This window comes from Lithobates pipiens, unplaced genomic scaffold (assembly GCF_037356315.1).
Source record: "Lithobates pipiens isolate NorthernLeopardFrog02 unplaced genomic scaffold, aLitPip1_a1.2 Scaffold_17, whole genome shotgun sequence".
Taxonomy (NCBI): domain Eukaryota; kingdom Metazoa; phylum Chordata; class Amphibia; order Anura; family Ranidae; genus Lithobates; species Lithobates pipiens.
The window spans coordinates 17,013,844-17,040,328 of NW_027507755.1; the positions used below are offsets into that span (position 1 = coordinate 17,013,844).

General features: G+C 46.3%; 1 protein-coding gene across 1 annotated transcript in view; it reads right to left on the reverse strand.

Annotated features, from left to right (window-relative positions):
* Window positions 1-26,485, reverse strand: part of TMEM135 (transmembrane protein 135) — a 473,935-nt gene that overhangs the window by 23,016 nt on the left and 424,434 nt on the right. Inside the window, exons 7-12 of the mRNA XM_077485022.1 lie at window positions 17,800-17,841; window positions 15,234-15,380; window positions 7,962-8,031; window positions 3,844-4,011; window positions 2,903-2,966; window positions 1,651-1,727 (exon numbers count right to left, since the gene is read on the reverse strand). Coding sequence (XP_077341148.1) covers window positions 1,651-1,727; window positions 2,903-2,966; window positions 3,844-4,011; window positions 7,962-8,031; window positions 15,234-15,380; window positions 17,800-17,841 — 568 coding nt within the window. The remainder of the gene's footprint in view (window positions 1-1,650; window positions 1,728-2,902; window positions 2,967-3,843; window positions 4,012-7,961; window positions 8,032-15,233; window positions 15,381-17,799; window positions 17,842-26,485) is intronic.

The window sequence follows — 26,485 nt, forward strand, 5'->3', positions numbered from 1 at the left end:
ATGTTGCAGCAACAGCAATTCACATTTTATTCCCAGCACCCATGCATGTGCTGTGTTAGAATACAAATTGCGGCGTTCGGTAACAAAGCTTCCCTATTGATATAGAATGACACTCGCGCCTTGATATTGTGTAACAATATGGTTGGGCTGCTGCTTTCTAATTTTGTCCCTACAGGTGGGACAAGGTGAATTTGAATGGTAAATAGACAGCGCCTGCTCCTCCTTTATACTAATTCCTATTTAGGCTATACCCGCGTTTGGTTCCTGTGTGTGTCTATAACCTTGGATGGATGAATTCCCAGTAAATATAGATTTCTTGCATACATGCATGTTTGTTTAAACCAAAAATAGTTAATGATACATCATTGTATCTAAAGTGACCATTATTAAAGTGCATGAATAAATACTATATATTGCATCAATGTATATAGCGTGACAGTAATTAAAGTGCATATGGCGATATAAGTGCAATAAAATCCTTGTTTGTGCAAAAAAAAGGTGCTGCGGTACTCTGTGTGTCCAACAATGTCAATACATCCACCTGCTTGGGGTGTTTTAAAGATCCAAACTCACCAGATGTGTTGGACTTTTCTTTATAGCAAAAAAGAGCCTCCTGTGCCTTTAGGTAATTTGCTGGGGACCAAACCCAATGTGGTATCCTCTGATGTCTTCCACTAACTCCTCTATGGTGGATATCCTTCAATTATGGTTCCAAAGCTCCCAGGATAAATGGTGTGCAGCATGTGGAAATATAGCTCCTCATAGAATAATATCCTCAGATTTATTGTAAAAAAGCAACTTACAATATATTTTTAAAAATTAAACAACTGTCTATATGACAGAACCGGCTTCACTAAAAATCATCGGCCCTACTGGTAGAGAGACGTGGTATCCATGCAGCATATATCGTGCGTTCCACTCTCCTGTCCTGAAGTGACATATGAGAGTATCATCTTGACGCGTTTCGTCATAGGGGGTGTGAAGTTTTCAAAAGTTAACTGCATTTTGGTTTAAACAAACATGCACGAATGCAAATAATGTAAATTCACTGGGAATTTATCCATCCAAGGTTATAGACACATACAGGAACCAAACACGGGTATAGCCTAAAGAGGAATTAGTATAAAGGAGGAGCAGGCGCTGTATATTTACCATTCAAAAGCTTCCCTATAGCTGCACTAATGGTCAGATGATTTTGAGCCAGAAGGCAGAGAGAAGTTAATGAGCAATGTATTCTGTACGTTATGGAGCACGTTATGTTTGAGAACCAAATATAGCAAGAGGGACTTTGTTGGTACAGAAGTAGGAGTATATATATTACACTTTTAAAACACCCTAGAAAAATGTATATAACAAAAATATATATATATATTTTTCCTACAGAGACGCATACAGTTTTCCATTCAATCACACCATTTTCCATTATCTAGTTTTTACCCCATTTATTATTGTATGCATCTTTCCTTTATGATCCTTCGCTCAGAAAATATGAAGGAAGCATGTGCCTTGTGCCAGCTGTATACATAAAACATGAAGATTGCGTCTTTTTAGAGTTACTTGAAACACTCATTATCAGCGCTGATATCTGTCACTTCATTACTCAGTTACACTGCATACAAATATTTCCAGCTGTGTGGCTAGGGGGCTCACCTCTACCAGTTTGGATGCCAGGTACATGGAGATGGTGGTGCTTTTATAAAACATCATGGAGAGTCCTGCCAGAAACCCTGAGAATAAAGATAAACACTATGTCGGATTTAACAATTTAAGAGAGAGAAGGAAAAAGAGAGAGAAAGGGAAACAAGGAAAAAGAGAGAGAAGGAAAAAGTGAGAGGGAGTGCGCCCGCGCACACGCGAGAGAGAGAGAGAGAGAGAGGGGAGCGGAAGAGGAGAGAGAGAGAGAGAAGAGAAAATTAAGAGGGGGAGACAGAGGAGGGCAAAGGGGAGATGGGGGAGAGAGGAAGAAGGAAAGGGGAGAGAGAGGGGGGAGAGAGAGAGAAAGGGGAGAGAGAAAGGGGAGAGAGAGAGAGAGAGGGGAGAGAGAGAGAGAGAGGGGAGAGAGAGAGAGAGAGAGGGGAGAGAGAGAGAGAGAGGGGAGAGAGAGAGAGAGAGAGAGAGAGGGGAGAGAGAGAGAGAGGGGAGAGAGAGAGAGAGAGAGAAAGAGAGAGAGAGAAAGAGAGAGAGAGAAGGAAAGGAAAGGGAGGGAGATGGGGGGAGGACAAAAGAAAGAGGGAGAAGGAGAAGGAAAAAGAGCGAGAAAAGGAAAAGAGAAAGAAGAGCGAGAAAGAGAGAGAGGGGAAAAACAGAGAGAGAGAGGGAAGGAAGAAAAAAGAGAGAGAGAGAGCAAAAGCAGGAAGAGAGAGAGAGAGAGAGAGAGAGAGAGAGAGAGAGAGAAGGAAAAGAGATAGAGAAGGAAAAGAGAGTGATTGAAAACAGAGAGAGGAAAATGGACTACAAATAGGGGTTGTAGTTGGAATACTAGAAGTTAGTAGTTGCATCTTGGCTGGGTCTTGGGATAGCGTCACCCCAGGACCAGGTACAGAATTACAGTACTGGGGGTCGAATTTAGAGGGGAAATTTCTCCTCTTTGTTTTTTACCTTCACATTTCATTTTAGTTGTTTTTCTAGCCCCATTGGATATCATTCTAGGAAGATTAGATATAGAAAGAATAGAAAGAATCAAATGTATTGATTTATCTTGTGTTGTATATACATAGGAGTGAAATGTTAAGCTACGGAAAGATTGTTCATTTAAGTTTTTTGTCTTGTTTAAAAAAAATAAAAAAATAATAAAAAAAATAAAAAAGAGAAGGGGAGAGAAAGGAAACGAGAGAGAAGGAAACAAGAGAGAGAGTCAAAGAGATTTATTTATTTTTACTCGCATATTTGCCATAGGACTTACCAGCAATGAGGGCATGAAGCTCATCATCCAAGTTCCGCACCCACCTCAAGAAGCAGCTGGTGCCCTGAATAAATAAATAATTATCTATGTACATTACACAACATTGGTTTCCAAGTTTACACCTATATCTGTTTCTATATTTTAAATAAACCAATAAATCCATGTTTTGAAAAATCCACTTAACATTCACTTAAAGCCAGTTAAAACATAATTTCAAAAGTCTAGCTGAACACAACTAGAAAGTTAGGCCTATCTAAAAAAAAGATCAAATGGACAGGATTCCATATCTTGCAGTCACAAAGCAAGTGCACAAAGACATCGGTGCTTTCACAAAAACTGTATTATAACTTATCATATGTTTTTTAGTACACCATGGAATGGTTATTAGCCATACCCCATGTTATTAAAGAGACCTTGTCAGTCTAGGAGCCTGTCTCTCCTTATTTCCCTCCATTACACCATTGCAACCTTTGTGAGTTTGTTTGGCACTCAACACATCTGGGAGTGTTGGATCCCCCCTGCTTTGTGCTGTGGTTTCTTGCATTGACCCGTACATGACTGCTGAGACCTGAAGTGACACAGGGGTCAGAGGAAGCAGTGACAGCATGTGGCAGGGAACACAGGCGCCCAACACTCCAGCTGCAGTGCTGGAATGCAGGGGAGGTGGACAGAGGCCACTGAAGAGGTGAACATAATTCAGGTACAATAATTTCTAAAGAGACTGACAAGTTCTCTTTAAAGTGTATGTAAACCTTTTCAATGATTTGCCCTTATTTGCTACCTGTTGGCCTGCTAAATATGCAATTGAACAAATTTTGTTTGGTAAGTGCACCCCTCAATCATGTCATAAATTTAGAGATGCTCTATGTACACCTCCCATGTTACCTTAATTAGTTAAAAAAAAAAAAATGTATAGTAGTGGACGTTTGTAGCCTACATACCTTATAAATACTGACAAAGGAACCCAGGAAAGCCCCCAGCTGAAAGTTCTCCTTATTGTAGAACAGAGAAAGTAATCGGGAAGGTTTTGTAAACATAACACGGAAGGCGGATGGGATCCGGAGGCAGCACTGGATCAAATACCCAACACTGAACATTCGAATGAAACCCTGAAAAAGAATATTTTTCATACATCATTTAGAAAATTTCACTTGCAAACATAGATAGAAGAGATACTCTGCCTCGTACCCAGAATAATGTTACCGTATCAGGAGTTGAGACATCTTTGTGGTAACAGTTTAGCAAAGGCCTTTTCTGTTCCAGCATGTCTGTGCCCCTGTGCACAAAACCAGTTCCAAGACACGGTTTAATGACTCTGGTATGGAGGAACCCGGGTGACAGTGGCCTGCATAAAGCCGTGACCTTAACTCTACGGCACCTCTATGGGAAGAGCTGGAACAATGAAGGTGAGTTTATGGCCTTACAAATGCTCTTTTTGGCTAAACTGGCACAAATTCTCACAGAAACACTCAAATATCCTATGGAGAGCCTTCCCAAAAGACAGATTGGAAGCCATTACAGCTTCAAAGGTAGTGTTTGGCGGATGAGGATGATGATGGGGGGGGTAAAACTTCATTATAATGGTATGATGATCAGGTGTCCTAAAATTTTTGTCTCTATACAGGCATACCCCCACTTTTAAGTACACAATGGGGTTTATTTACCAAAGCTGGAAAGTGCAAAATCAGGGTCACTTCTGTATAGAAACCAATGAGCTTCCAGGTTTTATTACCAAAGCTTAATTGAACAAGCTGGGGTTAGAAGCTCATTGGTTTCTATGCAGAAGTGAGCCTGATTTTGCACTTTCCAGCTTTAGTAAATAAACCCCATTGTGTACTTAAAAGTGGGGTATGCTTGTAGTGTATTATATACTGAAATCCGGGTTTTAAAAATATTAAGACTCATAAACATGATAATTTGCATTAGACTAATGCGTGTTTAAATGAACTGTAAAAAGACAATCATTTTGCTTTAAACATACATTTATTTGCTGGCCACTTTATTCGGTACACCTTACTAGTATCGGTTTGGACCCCCCTTCTGCCTTCAGAACTGCCTTACTTCTTCGTGGCATATATTCAACAAGGTGTTGGAAACATCCCTCAGCAATTTTGGTCCATATTGACATGATAGCATCACGCAGTCGCTGCAGATTTGTCGGCTGCACATCCGTGGTGCGAATCCCACCGCATCCCAAAGGTGCTGTATTGGATTGAGATGTGGTGACTGTGGAGGCCATTGGAGTACAGTGACCTCATTGTCATGTTCAAGAAACCAGTGGTGAGATGATTTGATATTTGTGACATGGTGCATTATCCTGCTGGAAGGAGCCATCAGAAGATGGGTACACTGTAGTCATAAAGGGATGGACATGGTCAGCAAAAATACTCAGGTAGGCCGTGGCATTTAAGCAATGCTCAATTAGTACTAAGGGGCCCAAAGTGCGCCAAGAAAATATCCCCCGCACCATTACATCACCACCACCAGCCTGACCCAATGATACAAGGCAGGATGGATCCATGCTTTCATGTTGTTTACGCTAAAATTCTGACCCTTCCTTTGAAACCAAGACTCATCAGACCAGGCAACATTTTTTCAATCTACTATTGTCCAGTTTTGGTGAGCCTGTTCAAATTGTAGCCTTAGTTTCCTGTTCTTAGCTGACAGGAGTGCCATCAGGTGTGGTCTTTTGCTGTTGTAGTCTATCTGCTTTCCAGGTCGATGTGTTGTGAGTTCAGAGATAGTATTCTGCATACCTTGGGTATAATGAGTGGTTATTTGAGTTACTGTTGCCTTTTTATCATCTCGCACCAGTCTGCCCATTCCCCTCTGACCTCAACAAGGCTGTTCCCTCCACACAACTGCCGCTCACTGGATATTTTCAAATTTTCGGATCATTATCTGTATACCCTAGAGATGGTTGGAATCCCAGTAGATCAGCAGTTTTATAAATACTCAGACCAGACCGTCTGGCACCAACAACCATGCCCCATTCTTCCCCATTTTGATACTCAGTTTAAACATCAGCAAGTCCCCTTCACCTCTAGATGCCTAAATGCATTGGGTTGCTGCCATGTGATTGTCTCATTAGCAGTTTGTGTTACCAAGCAATTTGACAGGTGTACCTAATAAAGTGGCCGGTGAGTGGATTTTTAAGACCATTGAAAGGTCAACCAGCAACCTGAGTTTGGACTTGACCAATTGGAAAAAATGTAAGTTAAATGCAGACAGTATTAAGTGAGTTCAACAGTCTACAGTGCCTTGCAAAAGTATTCACCCCCTTGACTTTTTACCTATTTTGTTACATTTATAGCCTTTAGTTCAATGTTTTTTTTAAATCTGAATTATATGTAATAGATGTTTCCCCAATGTCTAAGTTGGGGAAATTAGAAAAATATATACATAAAACTATTTTTCAGAAATAAACAACTGATAATTGGCATTGTTATGAAGCCCATAAAAAGCTCTACCTTTAGAAGTCACATAATTAGTGATGTCCACCTGTGTGCAATCTAAGTGTCACATGATCTGTCATTACATATACACAGCTTTTTTTGAAAGGCCCCAGAGGCTGCAACACCTAAGCAAAAGGCATCACTAACCAAACACTGCCATGAAGACCAAGGAACTCTCCAAACAAGTAAGTGACAATGTTGTTGAGAAGTACAAGTCAGGGTTAGGTTATAAAAAAATATCCAAATCTTTGATTATCCCTAGGAGTACCATCAAATCATAACCAAATGGAAAGAACATGGAACAACAGCAAACCTGCCAAGAGACAGACACATACCAAAACTCACGGACCGGGCAAGGAGGGCATTAATCAGAGAGGCAGCACAGAGACCTAGGGTAACCCTGGAGGAGCTGCAGAGATCCACAGCAGAGACTGGAGTATCTGTACATAGGACGACAATAAGCCGTACACTCCATACAGTTGGGCTTTATGGCAGAGTGGCCAGAAGAAAGCCATTACTTTCAGCAAAAAACAAAATGGCACGTTTTGAGTTTGCGAAAAGGCACGTGGGAGACTCCCAAAATGTATGGAGGAAGGTGCTCTGGTCTGATGAGACTAAAATTTAAATTTTTGGCCATCAAAGAAAACGCTATGTCTGGCGCAAACCCAACACATCACATCACCCAAAGTACACCATCCCCACTGTGAAACATGATGTTGGCAGCATCATACTGTGGGGGTGTTTTTCATCAGTCAGGACTGGGAAACTGGTCAGAGTTGGGGGAAAGATGGATGATGCTAAATACAGGGATATTCTTGAGCAAAACCTGTACCACTCTGTGTGTGATTTGAGGCTAGGACGAAGTTTCACCTTCCAGCAGGACAATGTCCCCAAACACACTGCTAAAGCAACACTTGAGTGGTTTAAGGGTCAAAGCTCAGACCTCAATCCAATTGAAAATCTGTGGTCAGACTTGAAGATTGCGGTTCACAAGAGTAAACCATCCAACTTGAAGGCACTGGAGCAGTTTTACAAAGAGAAATGGGCAAAAATCCCAGTGGTAAGATGTGGCAAGCTCATCCAAAGCGACTTGGAGCTGTGATAGCCGCAAAAGGTGACTCTACAAAGTATTGACTTTAGGAAGTTGAATAGTTATGCACATTGACTTTTTCTGTTATTTTGTCCTATTTGTTGTTTGCTTCACAATAAAAAAAAAAATCTTCAAATTTGTGGGCATGTTCTGTAAATTAAATGATGCAAATACTCAAACAATCCATGTTAATTCCAGGTTGTGAGGCAACAAAACACAAAAAATCCCAAGGGGTGAATATTTTTGTAGGTCGCGTAAATAGGCAATTGTAACTAATTTGATTGATTAAATGCCTAATCCCAATTAACAGTGATAATGTTCATGTCTCTTGGACCACATCCTTGGCTAAGCATACATGGCTAACTTAAAAAGGTCTGCTTGTTCGTTTATATTACAAATTTCATTTAACAAAGGTCTTCAAAGAAACACGCCTGCCACCCTTGGCTGGATTCCTGTACATCTTGTTACAATTACTGCTTCCCAACCCGTGGATGTTTGGATGTTGTCAACGTACCTTAATGCAGTAAGAGATACAATTGTCTTCGTAGTGCTTGCAACATCTGTGCCTTGGCCCGTGTTTGCATCTAAACACAAAGCCATAAATTACATGGAAGAATGCGACATGTAAATAAAAATTTAAGTGTGTATATCAAATAAATAAACATGCATTCGACTGAGTCCTTGTATTGGAAATTGCAATGATATATAGCTAGAATAAAATTTCAGGATAAACTGTTATAATGGTTTTCGTATGATCCAGTTCCAGTTAGATTATAAATAACTCACCATTCATCACACAAGGGTCTATAGACTGACCTGGGACTCATCTATTAAAGAGCAACTCTGCATTGCTTAGCATCCTCTAGTCCAGGGATATGCAATTAGCAGACCTCCAGCTGTTGCAAAGCTACCCACCATGCCTCTGCCTCTGGGTGTCATGCTTGTGGCTGTCAAAGTCTTGCTATGCCTCATGGGACTTGTAGTTCTGCAACAGCTGGAGGGCTGCTAATTGCATATCCCTGCTCTAATCGTATCTGTTACTATGATGCAAGCAACTCTGAGTTCCACGAGTTCATGCAATATAGTTATCCTCTTGAGATATCTTAATCTTATTGTTGTATCTTAGAATACTGACACTTTCTTTCAAAATAGTGCTAACTTATTGTAAAAACATCAGAATTGTTTTTGCCACTTTTGCAAACTTTGTAACCTCAGTTTCTTTCTTGGTAGTCCATATACAGTGAGGGAAAAAAGTATTTGAACCCTTGCTTGAGATGTATGTTTGCCCACTGACAAAGAAATGATCAGTCTTTCATTTTAATGGTAGGTTTATTTTAACAGTGAGAGAACAACAACAACAATTTCCAGAAAAATGCATTTCAAAAAAGTTATAAATTGATTTGCATTTTGAAATAAGTATTTGATCCCCTATCAATCAGCACGATTTCTGGCTCACAGGTGTCTTATATACAGGTAACAAACCAAGAGTGAGAGCACTCTCTTAAAAAGAGTTCTACTCTCAGCTTGTTACCTGTATAAAAGACACCTGTCTACAGAAGCAGTCAATCTCTCCATCATGGCCAAGGAGCTGTCCAAAGATGTCAGGGACAAGATTGTAGACCTACACAAGGCTGAAATGGGCTGCAAGACCATCACCAAGCAGCTTGGTGAGAGGGTGACAACAGTTGGTGCGAATGGAAGAAACACAAAATAACTGTCAATCTCCCTCGCTCTGGGGCTCCATGCAAGATCTCACCTCGTGGAGTTTCAATGATCATGAGAGCGGTGAGGAATCAACCCAAAATGACGCGGGAGAATCTTGTCAATGATCTCAAGGCAGCTGGGACCATAGCCACCAAGAAAACAATTGCTAACACACTACGCTATGAAGGTCTGAAATGCTGCAGCGCCCGCAAGGTCCCCCTGTTCAAGAAAGCACATGTACAGGCCCGTCTGAATTTTGCTAATGAACATCTGAATGATTCAGAGAACTGGGTTTAAGTGTTGTGGTCAGATGAGATCAAAATCAAGCTTTTTGGCATCAACTCAACTCGCTGTTTGGAGGAGGAGAAGGAATGCTGCCCATGACCTCAAGAACACTATCCCCAGCGTCAAACATGGAGGTGAAAACATTATGCTTTTGGGGGCATTTTTCTGCTAAGGGGACAGGACAACTTCACCATATCAAAGGGACAATGGACGGGGGCCATGTATCTTGGGTAAGAACCTCCTTCCCTCAGCCAGGGCACTGAAAACGGGTCGTGGATGGGTATTCCAGCATAACAATGACCCAAAACACACAGCCAAGACAACAAAGGGGTGGCTCAAGAAGAACCACATTAGGGTCCTGGAGTGGCCTAGCCAGTCTTCAGACCTTAATCCCATAGAAAATATCTGGAAGGAGCTGAAGGTTTGAGTTACCAAACTCGTCAGCCTGGAAACCTTAATGACTTGGAGAGGATACAGGCAGTCCCCTACTTACAAACATCCGGAGGGAGACAACAGCAAGTGAGAGGAAATCTACCCCTAGGAAGTGAAATTCTCTCCTGTAAGGGTTAATATGGGGAAACAGGTGTCTCCAATAATGCTTTATCACCAATCCATGTTTCCCTAACAGCCCAAAATTTTCAAAATCCAATTGTCATTGGGTGAGAAAGTGAGGTGAAATTTTCTGAACAGGGGCACAGACAGCTGGACAAACATTACAGGGGTGATAACCCTTCCCTATGCTATCCAAAAAGCTTAAAAATAGATTTTTCTGTCTGGAGCTACACTTAAAAAATGTACCTTTTCCGACTTACAAACAGATTCAACTTAAGAACAAACCTACAGTCCCGATCTTGTTTGTAAAAATCCCTCCTGAGATGTGTGCAAACCTGGTGGCCAACTACAAGAAACGTCTGACCTCTATGATTGCCAACGAGGGTTTTGCCACCAAGTACTAAGTCCGTTTTTGTGAAGCGGTTAAATACTTATTTCACTCATTAAAATACAAATCAATATGTAACCTTTTTGGAAATGGGTTTTTCTGGATTTTTCTGTTATTCTGTCTGTCACTTTTAAAATAAACCTACCATTAAAATTATAGACTGACCATTTCTTTGTCAGTGGGCAAATGTACAAAACCAGCAGGGGATCAAATACTTTTCCCCCCTCACTGTATATATATATTTTTTAGTCTATTTCTATTCAAAGTCAAGCTTATTTGCATACTTTGAGTCCTAGCTGTCATGCATCAATCCCATCCTCACCATCCGATTGGCCCCTTAAAATCTGTCAAATTTAACTACATCTCCCGCTTGTTTTACCAGCCTCCAGCCGCCCGTATAAAATACACCCCTGTACCACCATTGGGTATACTTAAAAAAGGAGGCAGGGCCTCTGAAACACGTTGTATACACCCCCGCACACCCTCGTGGCTTGCTGCCTTGTCCCAGGAAGATGCCACTGCTATCTCCAAATTCCATCGACAGCCCTGGCACCCCAGTGCATGACAGCTGGTCCTGCCAGTTAAACGGCTGTGCCGACTACAGCTCCCTCACTCGGAACAGCATCCTGTTTACCTAGATGTATGTATTTTTATTATTGATTTAATAAATGATTTTATGCTGCCATTGATGCTTGTGCTGTGGCAACCTATCTTCCACATACTGTATATACTCGAGTATAGGTCGATCCGAATATAAGCCGAGGCCCCTAATTTACCACAAAAAACTGGGAAAACTTATTGACTCGAGTATAAGCCGGGGGTGGGAAATGCAGCAGCTACTGTAAGTGGCAAAGAGGGTCAACAATGCCCATCTGCAGCTGCATGTCTCACTGTGTCCTGTGCAGATCTGCCTACCTCACTGTGTCCTGTGTATACCTCCCTGTGTCCATTGCAGCCTACCTGTGCTAATCTTCATCCTTTGTGTCCTGTGCATGCCTCTGTGTGCCCATCTGCAGCCACCGATCAGCGTGTCATAAAAACATACGGCGGCCATTCCAGTATTCAAAAGCCGCGCCTCCTCTTCGTCTGTGATAGGCAGAACACTCAATTTCCCAGCAGTCAGTTTTCAGCCTATCACGGACATCCGCTCATCCTCGTCTGAGGTATGAGGATGAGGGGATGTCCGTGATAGGCTGTCTGTGATAGGCTGTCCGTGATAGGCTGAAAACTGACTGCTGGGAAATTGAGTGTTCTGCCTATCAGACGAGGAGGAGGCGCGGCTTTTAAATACTGGAATGGCCGCTGTATGTTTTTATGACACGCTGGCCACCGTCTGTCTACATGACATGCCTGATCAGGTAGGCAGACGGCGGTGACTCGAGTATAAGCCGAGGGGGGCACTTTCAGCCTAAAAAAAAGGGCTGAAAATCTCGGCTTATACTCGAGTATATACGGTACCTTGAGGATCTTCCCTCATCTGATGAGCCCTGCTGCATCATAATTGAAGTCCTGACCCATTCATCAATCCATCCATCTTGGATTACATCCATTCTTGTGACCCATTCTGCATCCACCCATACCAAGGCTGATGTCCATTGTATGTTATCCTGGCTCGCTCCACTGGATTTCAGACCCCCCTAAGAGCACTGCTTTGTAAGCTTCTTCTATAGACCCAAGTACTTTCATTTAACACTTCCCTATAACGTTGTTTTATGTGCCTAAACCGTTGAGTGTAGATAGGAGGAGCAGCCGCATAAAGAGGAACTGATCTCTCCATTTTCTTCCTGCAGCCGCTGAATGCCCGCTTTTCCACCTCTCCCTTCCGCAGGCAGCACCCGCAGGAGGGGAATTAAAAGATCAGTTCCCCTATATGCAGCCACCCCCTAATGCTCCTCCTATCCAGGCATACGGGGGGATACAAAGGCCCCCTGCAGAATGGGGCCAGGTCACAATTGCAACCCCTGTACATACGCCCCTTTTATTTTATTTTGAAAATCCTGTGGCGCGTGAAACACACCCAAAAACTCCACCCAGTGCCAAAGTGACAAACAAGAGGAATAAATAAAAAGAAAGTGGGGGAGAAGGAAGTGGGAGAAGTGAAAGTGGGCATTGTGCAATACAATGGCCAGCCCTTTGGCCAGGAATAAAAATTTCCCCTGGTCCTAGCCAAAAGACTCGGCCCTAGAGGCAGGTGTGAAAAATGTGTGTATGGTGAAGTGACCATGGTGCCATAAATCAAAGTGACCCTCACTCACAGTGATTGTACGGCACCCCTGAACTGCCACTTCAGGGGCACATTCACCACAGGCTTTTCATCCCAACCCTGACCAACAGTCCAGACCGGGGCAGCCCCCACCTCAACCAGAAAGGGCTGGAGTTCTGAGAGCTTAGGGAGAGCCCCTGACCATAAGGCTCAACCGTCGCTCCCATCACTCCTACCCAATTACAGTCAGGAGATACTAACAGCCCCCCCCCCCCTCCACAAAGGGGAGCTGGTGTTCACTCCCAAAAAACTGACCGGGGCTAGAACTACACCAATCTAGGCCAGGGACCCGACCATTCAGCCAGACCAAGTGGTTCTCCATCCCCATCAGGAGGCTTCCCTTTCGGCTATCTCTAACCGTCCAGGTTGCCATTACGCCCAGAGGTTTTGAATAGCCACCACCACCCCTGATCCACCTCCCTGTAGATTAGGGACGGAAGCAAGCACCACCTCCTGGCAACTGATAAGAACAGATACCACACTTGATCTTGGCCAAAAGGCAGCCCTGGGCTACATGATGCTGAATGTCTTCCAGCCAGAAAATGAGGCAGGTTCTATCTGACCTGCACAGCTTCCATTGCACACCATGGGAAGCTCACAGTGCGCAGTGAAATCAAAGTAAGCTATTTCAGTACAGGAGAGGAGCCTGTACAACTGTGCAAGACAGAAGGGAGTGCTGAAGTTCAGAATGAGAAATCTCTGCTGCTCAATTGCCATGCTTCAGTTATTTGATACTATGAAGCAGGCACAAGGAAGAAGCAAACTTCACTGCAAATGGGTTTTATTTTTATTTTAGAATTTGTTAGGACGGGGAGGAGTTAACATTTCTGGGAGGTTTTTTATTTCTGCCTGTGAGCCCATTGGGGAAATTTTCCTTCACTTCTTGCTCCTGTGATACCCAAGCAAGGAATAAGGGTGTGCTGTTGTCATTGGGACAAGAAAGTACAGACAGTAAAAAAAAAAAACATTGTGATCAGCATGGCCAACGTCTGAGATCAAGGAGGTATTTTGGGGAAAAAAAAGTGGAGTCTTTTTTTTTTCCTTTCTGGTTTCACAGTGGCCTATTGCTGGCTGCACAAAATCCCAGCCTGAAATCAAAGATTACAGCTCAGACAGAAAAAGAGAGACAGACTAGGTATTGCTTAAAAGCTGTAACCAAACTACTATTGAGCAAAATGAAAACCATATTTCAGAGCTTAGTGAAGGGATTGGCGTATTTGTTCTGCATACGAACATGTTGTGCAACACTTATTATAGAGACTCATCCTTGTGAAAGTGGATTCCTGACATTTTCTCTCTGGATTTGAAACATTTACATGATTTATAGAGGCGATTTTGGCTGAAGTGTCGCATCTCTATTTCTAGAATGCTTTTCACAGGATAACGGCAAATCTGCATTCCACATAAAATGGTAGGGCCGTCCGACAGAGACTGTCACTTTGCTCATGCAAGTGACAAAGAGATTTCAGAGTCTCCCCCAACCCATGTATATTCACCTACACCCCAGCAGTCCTTACCCTGTGTTAGCTCTGTGTCACATGCTGTTGAAACTTACCAGGGCTGGGACAATGGGTGGGCAGGAGGGGAAGCTGCCCAGGGCACAACGGTAGGCTCGGGCACCCCTCGTCGCACGAAAGCTCCAGATCAGTGGCAAGCAACCAGGGGCCATAGTTTTACATTTGCTCTGAGAGCAGATGAGAATTGCTATGACATTGTGCGCCAACATACCAGCTTTCCACCCGATCCACCCACAGCTGACACAAAAACACACCTTCTACCTACAAGAAAGCAAGTGATTGGCCATGCAGGGGCAGTGCACTCCACGACAACCATGGACAGTTGGAGCAAGGGGGCAAAGAATGGGCACAAGGTGGTAGCCCACTTTATTGCATGCATTAGGAAGGGGCCGCAGGTCTGCATCCTTGCCCTGGGCACTTGACGTACCTTGCCACGGTACTGGAGCTGGCTTGAGCACTGCATTATGGCAAGAGGTAAAATGCACCACATCTCTCCCCCCCCCCCCCCCATTCCCAGGGATGTTGCATTGGCTTTGACATGCCACGGTGACAGGGGAGCAGGTTCTTATTCCTGTAAAATTACCCAATCTCCCACTCTTCCATCATGGTCTCCAAGAGAAAGGAGGTGCGTTGGTTTTGACACGCCACCGTGGCAGTGAAGCAGGTCCTTATTCATAAAAAAAACAAAAAAAAAACATCCAATACCCGACCCCTCCATCATGTTCTCCAAAAGAAAGCAGGTGAACACACACAAGGGGAAAGAGACAGAGGAACATCCTGGTGCTCACAGCACATTGAGGCGCTCAGCTCTGAGCACTTCCAGGATCACAGCTGTCAGATTCAGGCATCTGACATCGGAAAAGAGGCAGTTCAGTGGCTCTCTGTCCAATGTCTATCAGGGGAAAGCTTTTCAGGTGGAAACTGGGCACCCATGTGACACTTGTTCACTCGTTTGCTTGCGGGAGGTTCTAGGGTCAGGAAAATCATTTGGAAGCTTTCTCACCTTATATCAATGGCAAGAAACTGCTTGAAACCCCTCTGAGAACACAGAAAACATGATGAAGAAGCTTTACTTACACTGAGTCCATAAGTTTCTTTGTTAAAGAAAATACGTTGATCCGCTTGGATCTCTCTGCCCGCTCCGTGCTCTTCTTCCCGGTTTTGGCATACATGGTCTCAGGCAGGAGTGAATGTGCAGGAATCTCTTCCTTTCCCACAATAAATCTGGACATAAAAATGAATACATATCAGCTGTAGCACAAGATCTCTCCTTCCACCCCATATGAACCAGTATTATAATCACAGGGAGGGGGTGAGGCACACAGTGCAAACCATTTCCTGCAGTATTGTTCAGGAAGAGCCTGAGGGTAATGCTGCTTTATCTATCCCGAATGAATGTTGCCCACCCCCCCCCCCCCCCCCCCGGGTAGGTAGGCCTGTATTCCGGTCACTCGCACCCCCACCCCTGGTTGGTCTGTCATCAAGCCCAGCACTTACCCCACCTATGTTGGGGGCAGGCAGCGGGTGGGTTTCGGGCTCCTACGGGCGGTGGCTCCTCTGTCCTCTCCACCTCTTCTGCATCACAGCGGCTTCCACTGTGTGTCTCCTCCCCTCCTTCTAGGCATCCAGTAGGATCACCTGTCCTTCCAGCCAATCGGATGGCGGGTCTTAGGACCCACTTCCTGATTGGCTGTGAGGAGGATCAGTCTGGCAATAGCAAATTTCATTCACTATTGTCACACAACTGGGTGGGCTCAGAGCGCAGTGCTATGAGTCCTGAGCCCACCTGTTTTTTGAAGACTATTAGAGCCTCTGGCTCTAATCACGTGCTTTAAAGCCCCCATTGGAATCCATGGTCAGGCGCCCTACATATAGATCATGGGGCCAGGCGCATGGATGGGGGGGCAGCCAGGATTGTACAAACAGCTTTTTCCAGATGCATTTAACAAAACATTAAAATTGATCTTCACAATGCAAAATACAACTTTTATGCTTTAAGTATTTATTTCGCCCTACTTTCATTAGACAGTCCATTTCCTATTGGCCTGATATTGAAATCAGCTTTTACCTTTAATTCATTCATGAATACATTCATTTTTTATATACATTTCTACAGCAGCTGACACCAATTATGGGGCACTATTTCCCCCACTGATACCAATGATGGGGCACTATTCCTCCCACCGACACCAATGATGGGGCACTATTCCCCCTACTGATACCAATTATGGGGCACTATTCCCCCCATTGGTACCAATGATGGGGCACTATTCCTCCCACTGACAACAATGACAGGGCACTATTCCCCCTACGGATACCAATGATGGGGCACTATTCCCCCTACTGATACCAATGATGGGGCACTATTCCCCCCATTGGTACCAATGATGGGGCACTATTCCTCCCACTGACAACAATGACAGGGCACTATTCCCCCTACGGATACCAATGATGGGGCACTATTCCCCCTACTGATACCAATGATGAGGCACTATTCCTTCCACTGACACCAATGATGGGGCACTATTCCTAGCAATGACACCAATGATGGGGCACTATTCCTAGCACTGACACCAATGATGGGGCACTATTGCCCCTATTGATACCAATGATGGGGCAATAATCCTCCAACTGACCCCAAAAAAAAGGCACTAATTCCTACCACTGACACCAATGGTGGGGCACTATTCTTTCCACTGACACCAATGATGGGGCACTATACCTCACGCTGACACCAATGATGGGGCACTATTCCCCCCCACTGATACCAATGATGGGGCACTATCCCCCCCCCATGGATACCAATGATGGGGCTCTATTCCCCCACTAATACCAACAATGGGGCACTAGTCACCCCACTGACACCATTGATGGGGCACTATTCCCCCCACTGATACCAATGATGGGGCACTATTACCCCCCCCCCCCCACTGATACCAATGATGGGGCTCTATTCCCCCATTGATACCAACAATGGGGCACCATTCCCCCCACTGATACTAATGATGGGGCACCATTCCCCCCACTGATACCAATGATGGGGCACTATTCCCCCCACTGATACTAATGATGGGGCACTATTCTCCCCACTGATACCAATGATGGGGCACTATTCCTCTCACTGACATCAATGATTACCAAAAATACGTAGAGGAATATCTATTGGCCTAAACTGATGAAGAAATTAGTTTTTTCAAATATTTTTTGGGCATATTTATTATAGCATAAACAAAAAAATATTGTTTTTATTTCAAAACTGTCACTCTTTTTTTGTTTATAGCGCAAAAAATAAAAACTGCAGAGGCGATCAAATATCACCAAAAGAAAGCTCTATTTGCGGGGAAAAAAGTACCTAAATTTTGTTTGGGTACGCACGACCGCGCAATTGTCAGTTAAACCGATGCAGTGCCGTATCACAAAAAATGGCCTGGTCATTAAGGGAGCAAATCTTTCCGGGGCTGAAGATAACATTAATCCTGGCTGCATTCTGCAAACTATAAAACAATGAAAATATCCCAACAGGCAGAGAATAGAGGCAGGCGGGCAGATCTGACGAGGAATCGCATCTCTGAAGGCATTGCCAGGAGTCCGGTGTGTTAAATGCTTCATATCATTCATCCCATATTAGATGCATTCTACTTACTTGAGGGCTGAGAAGGCAAATCCTTGGAGGCCATCTTTACATCTGCAATGACAAAAAGGGATCATTTGTATTGTCCATTAACACAATTTCATGTCACTCAGTAATTGCATTACTACAGATCTGTGATATCAGGTCTAGCATAGGAAAGCGAAACAAATAGGCTTCAGTATCGGGACTGATCCTCCCAAAATTGTTGGTTTCACAAAAACTCCAGCAAGCACGGACAACCGTGTCAGATGAGAAACTACATAGCACTGATCTGGTGCACAAACTGCCCCTCCTTTATACAGATGATGGAAAATGGCAGGTAAGCCCCAAACCAAAAATGTAATATGCAGCAGAATACCAATCCTTAGATGTGGCGGCTGCAGTCATTTTTGTTATGTACTAGCAGATTTAGATACACTAACAAATTGAAGCTAAACTCCAGCTCACATTTTATAAGCAGTTGCAGCTATTTTCTTCCTTTTTGGATAAAGGTTTAAAAATACATAAATAAAAGCTGATCATTTTAAGCACCTCTGTCAGTGGCAAATGGTCTGTGTATTAACACTCTAAGCCCACGTACACACGGTCGGAGATTTTGCCAACCAAATCCGTTGGATTTTGCGCGTCGGATTTAGTCCAACGGATTGTGTCCGAAACTGTTGCATACACACGGTCGGGCCAAGTTGGCGAAAAATCAGATCTTTCAGAACGTGATGACGTAATTTCGTTACGACGGGACTACATTCAGGCTAGTAGCCAATAGCTTTGATGTAGGAATTTGATCTGAGCATGCGTGGCACTTGGTCCGATGAAAATGCTCTACACATGATCGGATTAGGTCCGTCCGGCCCAGTTGGTCGGGAAATCTTTCCAACATGTTGGAAAATTGGGTCGGACGGAGATTTGGACGGAATCAGTCCGATGCATACCACACACAGTCGGATTATCTGACGACACGGTCCGATAAGACTCATTCCGACAGATTCTCCGACCGTGTGTACAAGGGCTTAAAGTGGCTGTAACCCTTAAAAAAAATGATTATGTTCCTTTTAAGCAGGATATACAGCATAGTGCTTGTGCTTTGTAATTTGTCCTTCTCTATGCTGTATAATACCTGGTTGATCCTTCCTGTTCCTGTGTCCCCTATGTGAACTAATAATACTTCATATTCCCATCGCACACATTCCTGGATGAGCTCTCGAGTTTGGGTGCTGCAGCAACAACCAGCTGGATACTGGTTCAAGTCACAGTGAAGATATTTTCCAGCACACCATGGAACGACATAAACAGCGTCCAAACGGGTAATTTATTGCATGATCACAACACAAGGAGAGTGCAACGTTTCGAAATCACGCAGGACCCCTTCGTCAGGCATGTGATGACATGCCTGACGAAGGGGTCTTGCGTGACTCCGAAACGTTGCATGCTCCTTGTGTTGTGATCATGCAATAAATTATCAGTCTGGACGCTATTTATGTTGTTCCATGGTGTGCTGGAAAATATCTTCCCTATGTGAACTAACCACAGTAATCATAGCTGCTGATCCATGATACTGTGGTCACTTTACGTGCCTCCATGATCCTGCAGTCCTTCCCTCTCCCCCTCCCTCCCTGCCTGTCAGCTTGTGTGAACCAACTCCTCCCCCCCCCCCCCACCGCTATTCTGCTGTGCCTGGAAAATCACTGATCACAAATCATGGAATCCCCTCTGATTCAATAAGATAGACAGCGCAGTGTCTGTTTATTTAAAAATGATGCAGCGAAATACCAGAGCGCTGCTGTGCACTCACGTGATCTCCCGCCACTCCTCTCCAGGCCGATGTCAGAGGGGAATCTTAGCCCCTTTCACTGTAGTCCTCAGATCGGGGAAGGGGATCGCTGGGAGGTTACATGACTGCACAGCGGCGGTGTAAGATAAGGTATTTTGCTGAATAATTTTTTAAAAACACATACACTGCACAGTATATCTTGCTTTAAAGTGATTGTAAAGTCTAATTTGTTTTCCTATATAATTAACAAACATGTTATACGTACCTGCTCTATTGCAGTGGATTTGCACAGAGCAGCCCCGATCCTCCTTTTCTCATATCCCTCTTCTGTGATCCTGGCTCCTCCCTCCTGTCGAGTTCCCCCCTGCAGCAAGTAGCTTGCTCTGGGGGCACCCAAGCAGAGTCACAGCTCCCTGTGTCCATTCAGACATGGAGCCCCGACCAAGCTCCACCCCTTCTCTCCCTTGATTGCCTAGCTGACTTTGATTGACAGCAGCAGGCGCCAATGGCGCCGCTGCTGTGTCTCAGCCAATCAGGAGGGAGAACCTCGGATGGCTGAGACACTCGTGGACATCGCTGGACAGAGATGGGGCTCAGGTAAGTGTTAGAGGGGTTGAGGGGGGAGCTGCACACAGAAGGCTTTTTATCTTAATGCATATGGCAGGTTGGCTCGGCTGCACAAATCGCCATAGCTGTACGTCAGCTCACACAGCGATCTGTGGGCGTGCGCGATCGTTCGCCGGCCGCCTGCAATCGACCCCCTCGATGAGAGAACGGGGATCTGCCATAGTAAACAAGGCAGATCTCCATTCTTATAGGGGATTGCTGCTATGCAGGAAGACAGATCTGTGTGTTGTCCCAGGCAGCCCATCCCCCCACACAGTTAGAAACACACTGAGGGAACAGAGTTAACCCCTTTGATTGCCCCTTGATGTTAACCCCTTCCCTGCTAGTGTCATTAGTACAATGTCAGTGAATATTTTTTAGCACTGATCACTGTAATATCGTCATTGGTTCCCAAAAAAAGTGTCAATTAGGTGTCCGATCCGTTAGCCGCATTGATTACTGTGTAAATGTGACTGGCAGTGTAGGGGTTAACCACTAGGTGGCGCTGTTGGGGTTAAGTGTGTCCTAGGGAGTGATTCTAACTGTGGGGGAGAGGGGCTGTGTGTGACACTAAACTGATTACCGCTCCCGATGACAGGGAGCAGAGATCAGTGACACTATCACTAGGCAGAACCGGGAAATGCGTGTTTACATTAGCATCTCCCCGTTCTTTCTCGCTGTGAGACGATCGCGGGTATCCCCATGGACATAGAGTCCGCGGGACCCACATTCACGCTCCCAAAGCTCCCGGGGGTGCGCGCGGACGCAACCCACCTTTAAAAGGGCAACGTACAGGTACACGATTCTGCCTGTACGTGCCCTTCTGCCGCAGTATATCTGCGTGAGGCGGTCGGGAAGCGGTTAAAGTGCCCTTGTCCCCGTGTGCTCGCACACAGAAGCGAACGCATACGCAAGTCCGGCCCACATATGAAAACGGTGTTCAAACCACACATTTGAGGTGCCACCGCAAATGCTAGCGCGAGAGCAAAAATTCTAGCCCTAGACCTCTGTATCTCAAAATATGCAACCAGTAAAAAAATTTAAAGCGTCGCCTATGGGGATTTTTGAGTACCGTAGTCTGGCGCCATTCCATGAGCGTGTGCAATTTTGAAGCATGACATGTTAGGTCTCTATTTACTTGGCGTAACTTTTTCACATTATGCAAAAAAAATTGCTCTAACTTTACTGATTCGTTTTTTTTTCTTTAACCACTTGCCGACCGCCGCACGACGATGTACGTCGACAGAATGGCACGGGCAGGCATATGGGCGTACATGTACGTCCCTGCCTTCCCGCGGGTGGGGGGCCCGATCGGGCCCCCCCCCGGTGCCAGCGGCGGTCGGTATCCGTTCAGGAGCGATCCGGGATGAGGGGGCGGCCATTCATTCATGGCCACCCCCTCGCGATCGCTCCTGACGAATGGAAGTGAAGCATGACATCACTTCCTCTCCTGTAATGTAAACACAGGCAGAGGAAGTGATGTAATCTCTCCTCTGTGTCGGTATTTTTCGTTCCGGCACCGAGGAGAGAGGATCGGTGAGTTGCACCAACACTACACTACACAGTAGAACATGCCAGGCACACTCTCACCCCCCCTTCACCCCCCGATCACCCCCCTAATCACCCCTGCCCCCCCAGTCACAGTGACACCAATTGCATTTTTTTTTTTTGCATTGGTGTCATTTGTGACTGTAATAACTGTTAGGGTAGTTAGGGTTAGCCCCCTTTAGTTCTAAGGTACCCCCTAACCCCCCAATAAAGGTTTAACCCCGTGATCACCCCCCGTCGCCAGTGTCACTAAGGCTGGGTTCACATTGCAGCGGTCTATGAGAACGGATGTGATTCGCACCGCACTGCAGTGCAAATCACATCCGATCTCTGTGCGATTCGAGTTCAGCCATACAGATAGTATGGCTGAATTTGCGTCGCACCCGCCGCAAACTCGCACGGGACCCTTTTTTTGGTCCGCAGCAGAATCGGATCGCATGGGTGTTCACACCATGCGATCCGAGTTTGCAGATCGCACTGCGATATGCGAACTGATCTGGGGGTGTCATTAACATTTCACTGACACTCCCAGCAGTTCGCATAGGGCAGTGTGAACTGCCGCCGGGAGGCATGCGATGCGGGAACCCGCCGCGGATTCGTGGCGTTCCCGCATCGCTCCAGTGTGAACCCAGCCTAATAAGCGAACGTTTTTCTGATCGCTGTATTAGTGTCACAGGTGACGCTAGTTAGGCAGGTAGGTAGGTATTTAGGTTTGCCGCAGCTTTTTATAGCGCCAGGGACCCCCATATACTACCGCATAAAGCCCCCTGATTGCCCCCTAGTTAACCCTTTCATCAGTGATCACCATATAACTGTTACAGGTGACGCTGGTTGGTTAGTTATTTTTTATAGTTTCAGTGCACCCGCCATTTATTACCTAATAAAGGTTTAACCCCCTGATCACCCGGCGGGTGATATAAGTTTGAGGGTCAGATAAGGTCTGCGTCGCCCCAGGCAGCGTCAGGTTAGTGCCAGTACCGCTAACACCCACGCGCAAAGCATACACCTCCCTTAGTAATATCGTATCTGATCAGATCTATATTAGCGTCGCCAGCAGTTTAGGTTTCCCAAAACGCATTGTTAGCGGGATCAGCCCAGATACCTGCTAGCACCTGCGTTTAGCCCCTCCGCCAAGCCCAGACCAGCCCACCCAAGTGCAGTATCGATCGATCACTGTCACTTACAAAACACAACACACATAACTGCAGCGTTCGCAGAGTCAGGCTTGATCCCTGCGATCGCTAACAGTTTTTTTTGTAGCGTTTTGATACAGTCGCTGACAGCCTAGGTGCTTTTTTACCTGTGAGTCTCACTAGTGTACTCCTAAATTTAGGGGTGTCTACTTTCCAAAATGGGGTCATTTGGGGGGGGGGGGGGGGGGGTTTGTGCCATCTTGGCATTTTATGGCCTTCAAAACTGCGATAGGTAGTGAGGAGTAAAATCAAAAATTTACACCCTTAGAAATCCTGAAGGCAGTGCTTGGTTTTCGGGGCCCCGTACGCGGCTAGGCTCCCAAAAAACCCCACACATGTGGTATCCCTGTACTCAGGAGAAGCAGCAGAATTTATTTTGGGGTGTCATTTCACATATGACCATGGCATGTGTGAGCAATATATCATTTAGTGACAACTTTGTGAAAAAAAAAAAAAAAAAAGTTTGTAATATTCCCGCAACTTGTGGCAAAATATAAAATATTCCATGGACTCAACATGCCTCTCAGCAAATAGCTTGGGGTGTCTACTTTCTAAAATGGGGTCATTTGTGGGGGTTTTGTGCCATCTTGGCATTTTATGGCCTTCAAAACTGTGAGGCCGCGTACACACGCGCGGACTGTTTGCCCAACCTTGTTCGTCAAACAGTTTCGGCAAACAGTCCGCTCAAAATTTGCATGAGCGGACTTGCCCACACACGAGCGGACTGTTTCAACGAACTGTTTGCCAAACAGTCCGCTCAACTTTTGAAATGAACGGACTCGCCCACGTAAGGTGGAGGCAAATCCGCCCATTTTGAGCGCGTGTACAGGTAGGCGGGGCCCGCGAAGGAGACGTCGCGGGCTCCGCCGCCTGGAATGGGCTTAAAGGGGAACCCCAACGCCGAAAAAAATCGGCGTGGGGGTTCCCCCAAAGTCCACACCAGACCCTTGTCCGAGCACGCTACCCGGCCGGCCAGGAAGGGGGGGCGAGCGAGCGCGCCCCCCCTCCTGAGCCGTACCAGGCCGCGTGCCCTCAACATGGGGGGGTGCCTTGGGGAAGGGGGGGCCGCGCGGCCCCCCCACCCCAAAGCACCTTGTCCCCATGTTGATGAGGACAAGGGCCTCTTCCCGACAACCCTGGCCGTTGGTTGTCGGGGTCTGCGGGCGGGGGGCTTATCGGAATACGGGAGCCCCCTTTAAGAAGGGGGCCCCCGGATACCGGCCCCCCACCCTATGTGAATGAGTATGGGGTACAATGTACCCCTACCCATTCACCTGTGAAATAAAGTACAAAAAAAAAACACAACACAGGGAAAAAATATTTTATTGCACAGCTCCGGGGGTCTTCCGTCTTCGGGGGTCTTCTCGCCGGACTCCTCCGCTATCTGTGTGTAGCTCTTTTACTAGCGGAGGAGTCCGGCTTTCTTCCTCCCCGCCGCCGGCCTCTTCTCCCGACTTCGGGGGTCTTGTCCCCCTCTTCGGTTCTTCTGCCGGGCCACCGTGCCTTCTTGTAGCTCTTTTGCAGGCGGTGGCCCGGTCTTCTGTCGCCGCTGCCTTCCGTTCTTCTGTCGCCGCCTTCGGTTCTTCTGCCGGGCCACCGCGCCTTCTTGTAGCTCTTTTACAGGCGGTGGCCCGGTCTTCTGTCGCCGCTGTCGTCGCCGCCGCCTTCCGTTCTTGTTCTTCTTCTTGTTCTTCTTCTTCTTCCCCAGGAGATGTTGACTCGACGAGCTCTCCGGCCGGAATGCCAGAGCCGCGCTGTGCGGTCACTTATATAGTGACAATGGGGCGGTGTCACATGGTATATGTCACATGGGTTGGTCACATGGGTTGATGTCACATGGGGACTATGACATCGTAAGGGGGCGGGGTCACCATGTGACCAACCCATGTGACATATACCATGTGGCACCGCCCCATTGTCACTATATAAGTGACCGCACAGCGCGGCTCTGGCATTCCGGCCGGAGGGAGCGACGTGTCAACATCGCCTGGAGAAGAAGAAGAAGAACAAGAACGGAAGGCGGCGACAGCGACAGCGGCGACAGAAGACCGGGCCACCGCCTGTAAAAGAGCTACAAGAAGGCGCGGTGGCCCGGCAGAAGAACCGAAGGCGGCGACAGAAGAACGGAAGGCAGCGGCGACAGAAGACCGGGCCACCGCCTGTAAAAGAGCTACAAGAAGGCGCGGTGGCCCGGCAGAAGAACCGAAGAGGGGGACAAGACCCCCGAAGTCGGGAGAAGAGGCCGGCGGCGGGGAGGAAGAAAGCCGGACTCCTCCGCTAGTAAAAGAGCTACACACACATAGCGGAGGAGTCCGGCGAGAAGACCCCCGAAGACGGAAGACCCCCGGAGCTGTGCAATAAAATATTTTTTCCCCGGTGTTGTGTTTTTTTTTGTACTTTATTTCACAGGTGAATGGGTAGGGGTACATTGTACCCCATACTCATTCACATAGGGTGGGGGGCCGGTATCCGGGGGCCCCCTTCTTAAAGGGGGCTCCCGGATTCCGATAAGCCCCCCGCCCGCAGACCCCGACAACCAACGGCCAGGGTTGTCGGGAAGAGGCCCTTGTCCTCATCAACATGGGGACAAGGTGCTTTGGGGTGGGGGGGCCGCGCGGCCCCCCCTTCCCCAAGGCACCCCCCATGTTGAGGGCACGCGGCCTGGTACGGCTCAGGAGGGGGGGCGCGCTCGCTCGCCCCCCTTTCCTGGCCGGCCGGGTAGCGTGCTCGGACAAGGGTCTGGTGTGGACTTTGGGGGAACCCCCACGCCGATTTTTTTCGGCGTTGGGGTTCCCCTTTAAGCCCATTCCAGGCGGCGGAGCCCACGACGTCTCCTTCGCGGGCCCCGCCTACCTGTACACGCGCTCGAAATGGGCGGACTTTCCGAGCGGGAACAGTCCGCTCATTTCGAAAGTACAGCGGACAGGCCCACACACGGGCGGACTGTTCGCTCAAACACAGTTTCAGCGGACAGTTTTTCGGAATTTCCGAAAGACTTTGTCTGTCCAACTGTCCGCTGAAACTGTCCGCTGAAAGCCCACACACGAGCGGACTGTCCGCCCAAACACTGTTCAGCGGACAAGGTTGGGCGAACAGTCCGCCCGTGTGTACGCGGCCTGATAGGTAGTGAGGAGTGAAATTACAAATGTATGCCCTTAGAAATCCTGAAGGCGGTGCTTGGCTTTCTGGGCCCTGTACGCGGTTAGGCTTCCAAAAAGTCGACCACATGTGGTATCCCCGTACTCAGGAGAAGCAGCAGAATGTATTTTGGGGTACAATTCCACATATAACCATGGCATGTGTGAGCAATATATCATTTAGTGACAACTTTGTGTAAAAAAAAAAAAAAAAAATTTTTTTTTTTGTCATTATTCAATCGCTTGAGGCAAAAAAATAAAATATTCAATGGGCTCAACATGCCACTTATCAATTTCCTTAGGGTGTCTACTTTCCAAAATGGGGTCATTTGGGGGGGTTTTGTACTGCCCTGCCATTTTAGCACCTCAAGAAATGAGATAGGCAGTTATAAACTAAAAGCTGCGTAAATTCCAGAAAACGTACCTTAGTTTGTAGATATGACAAC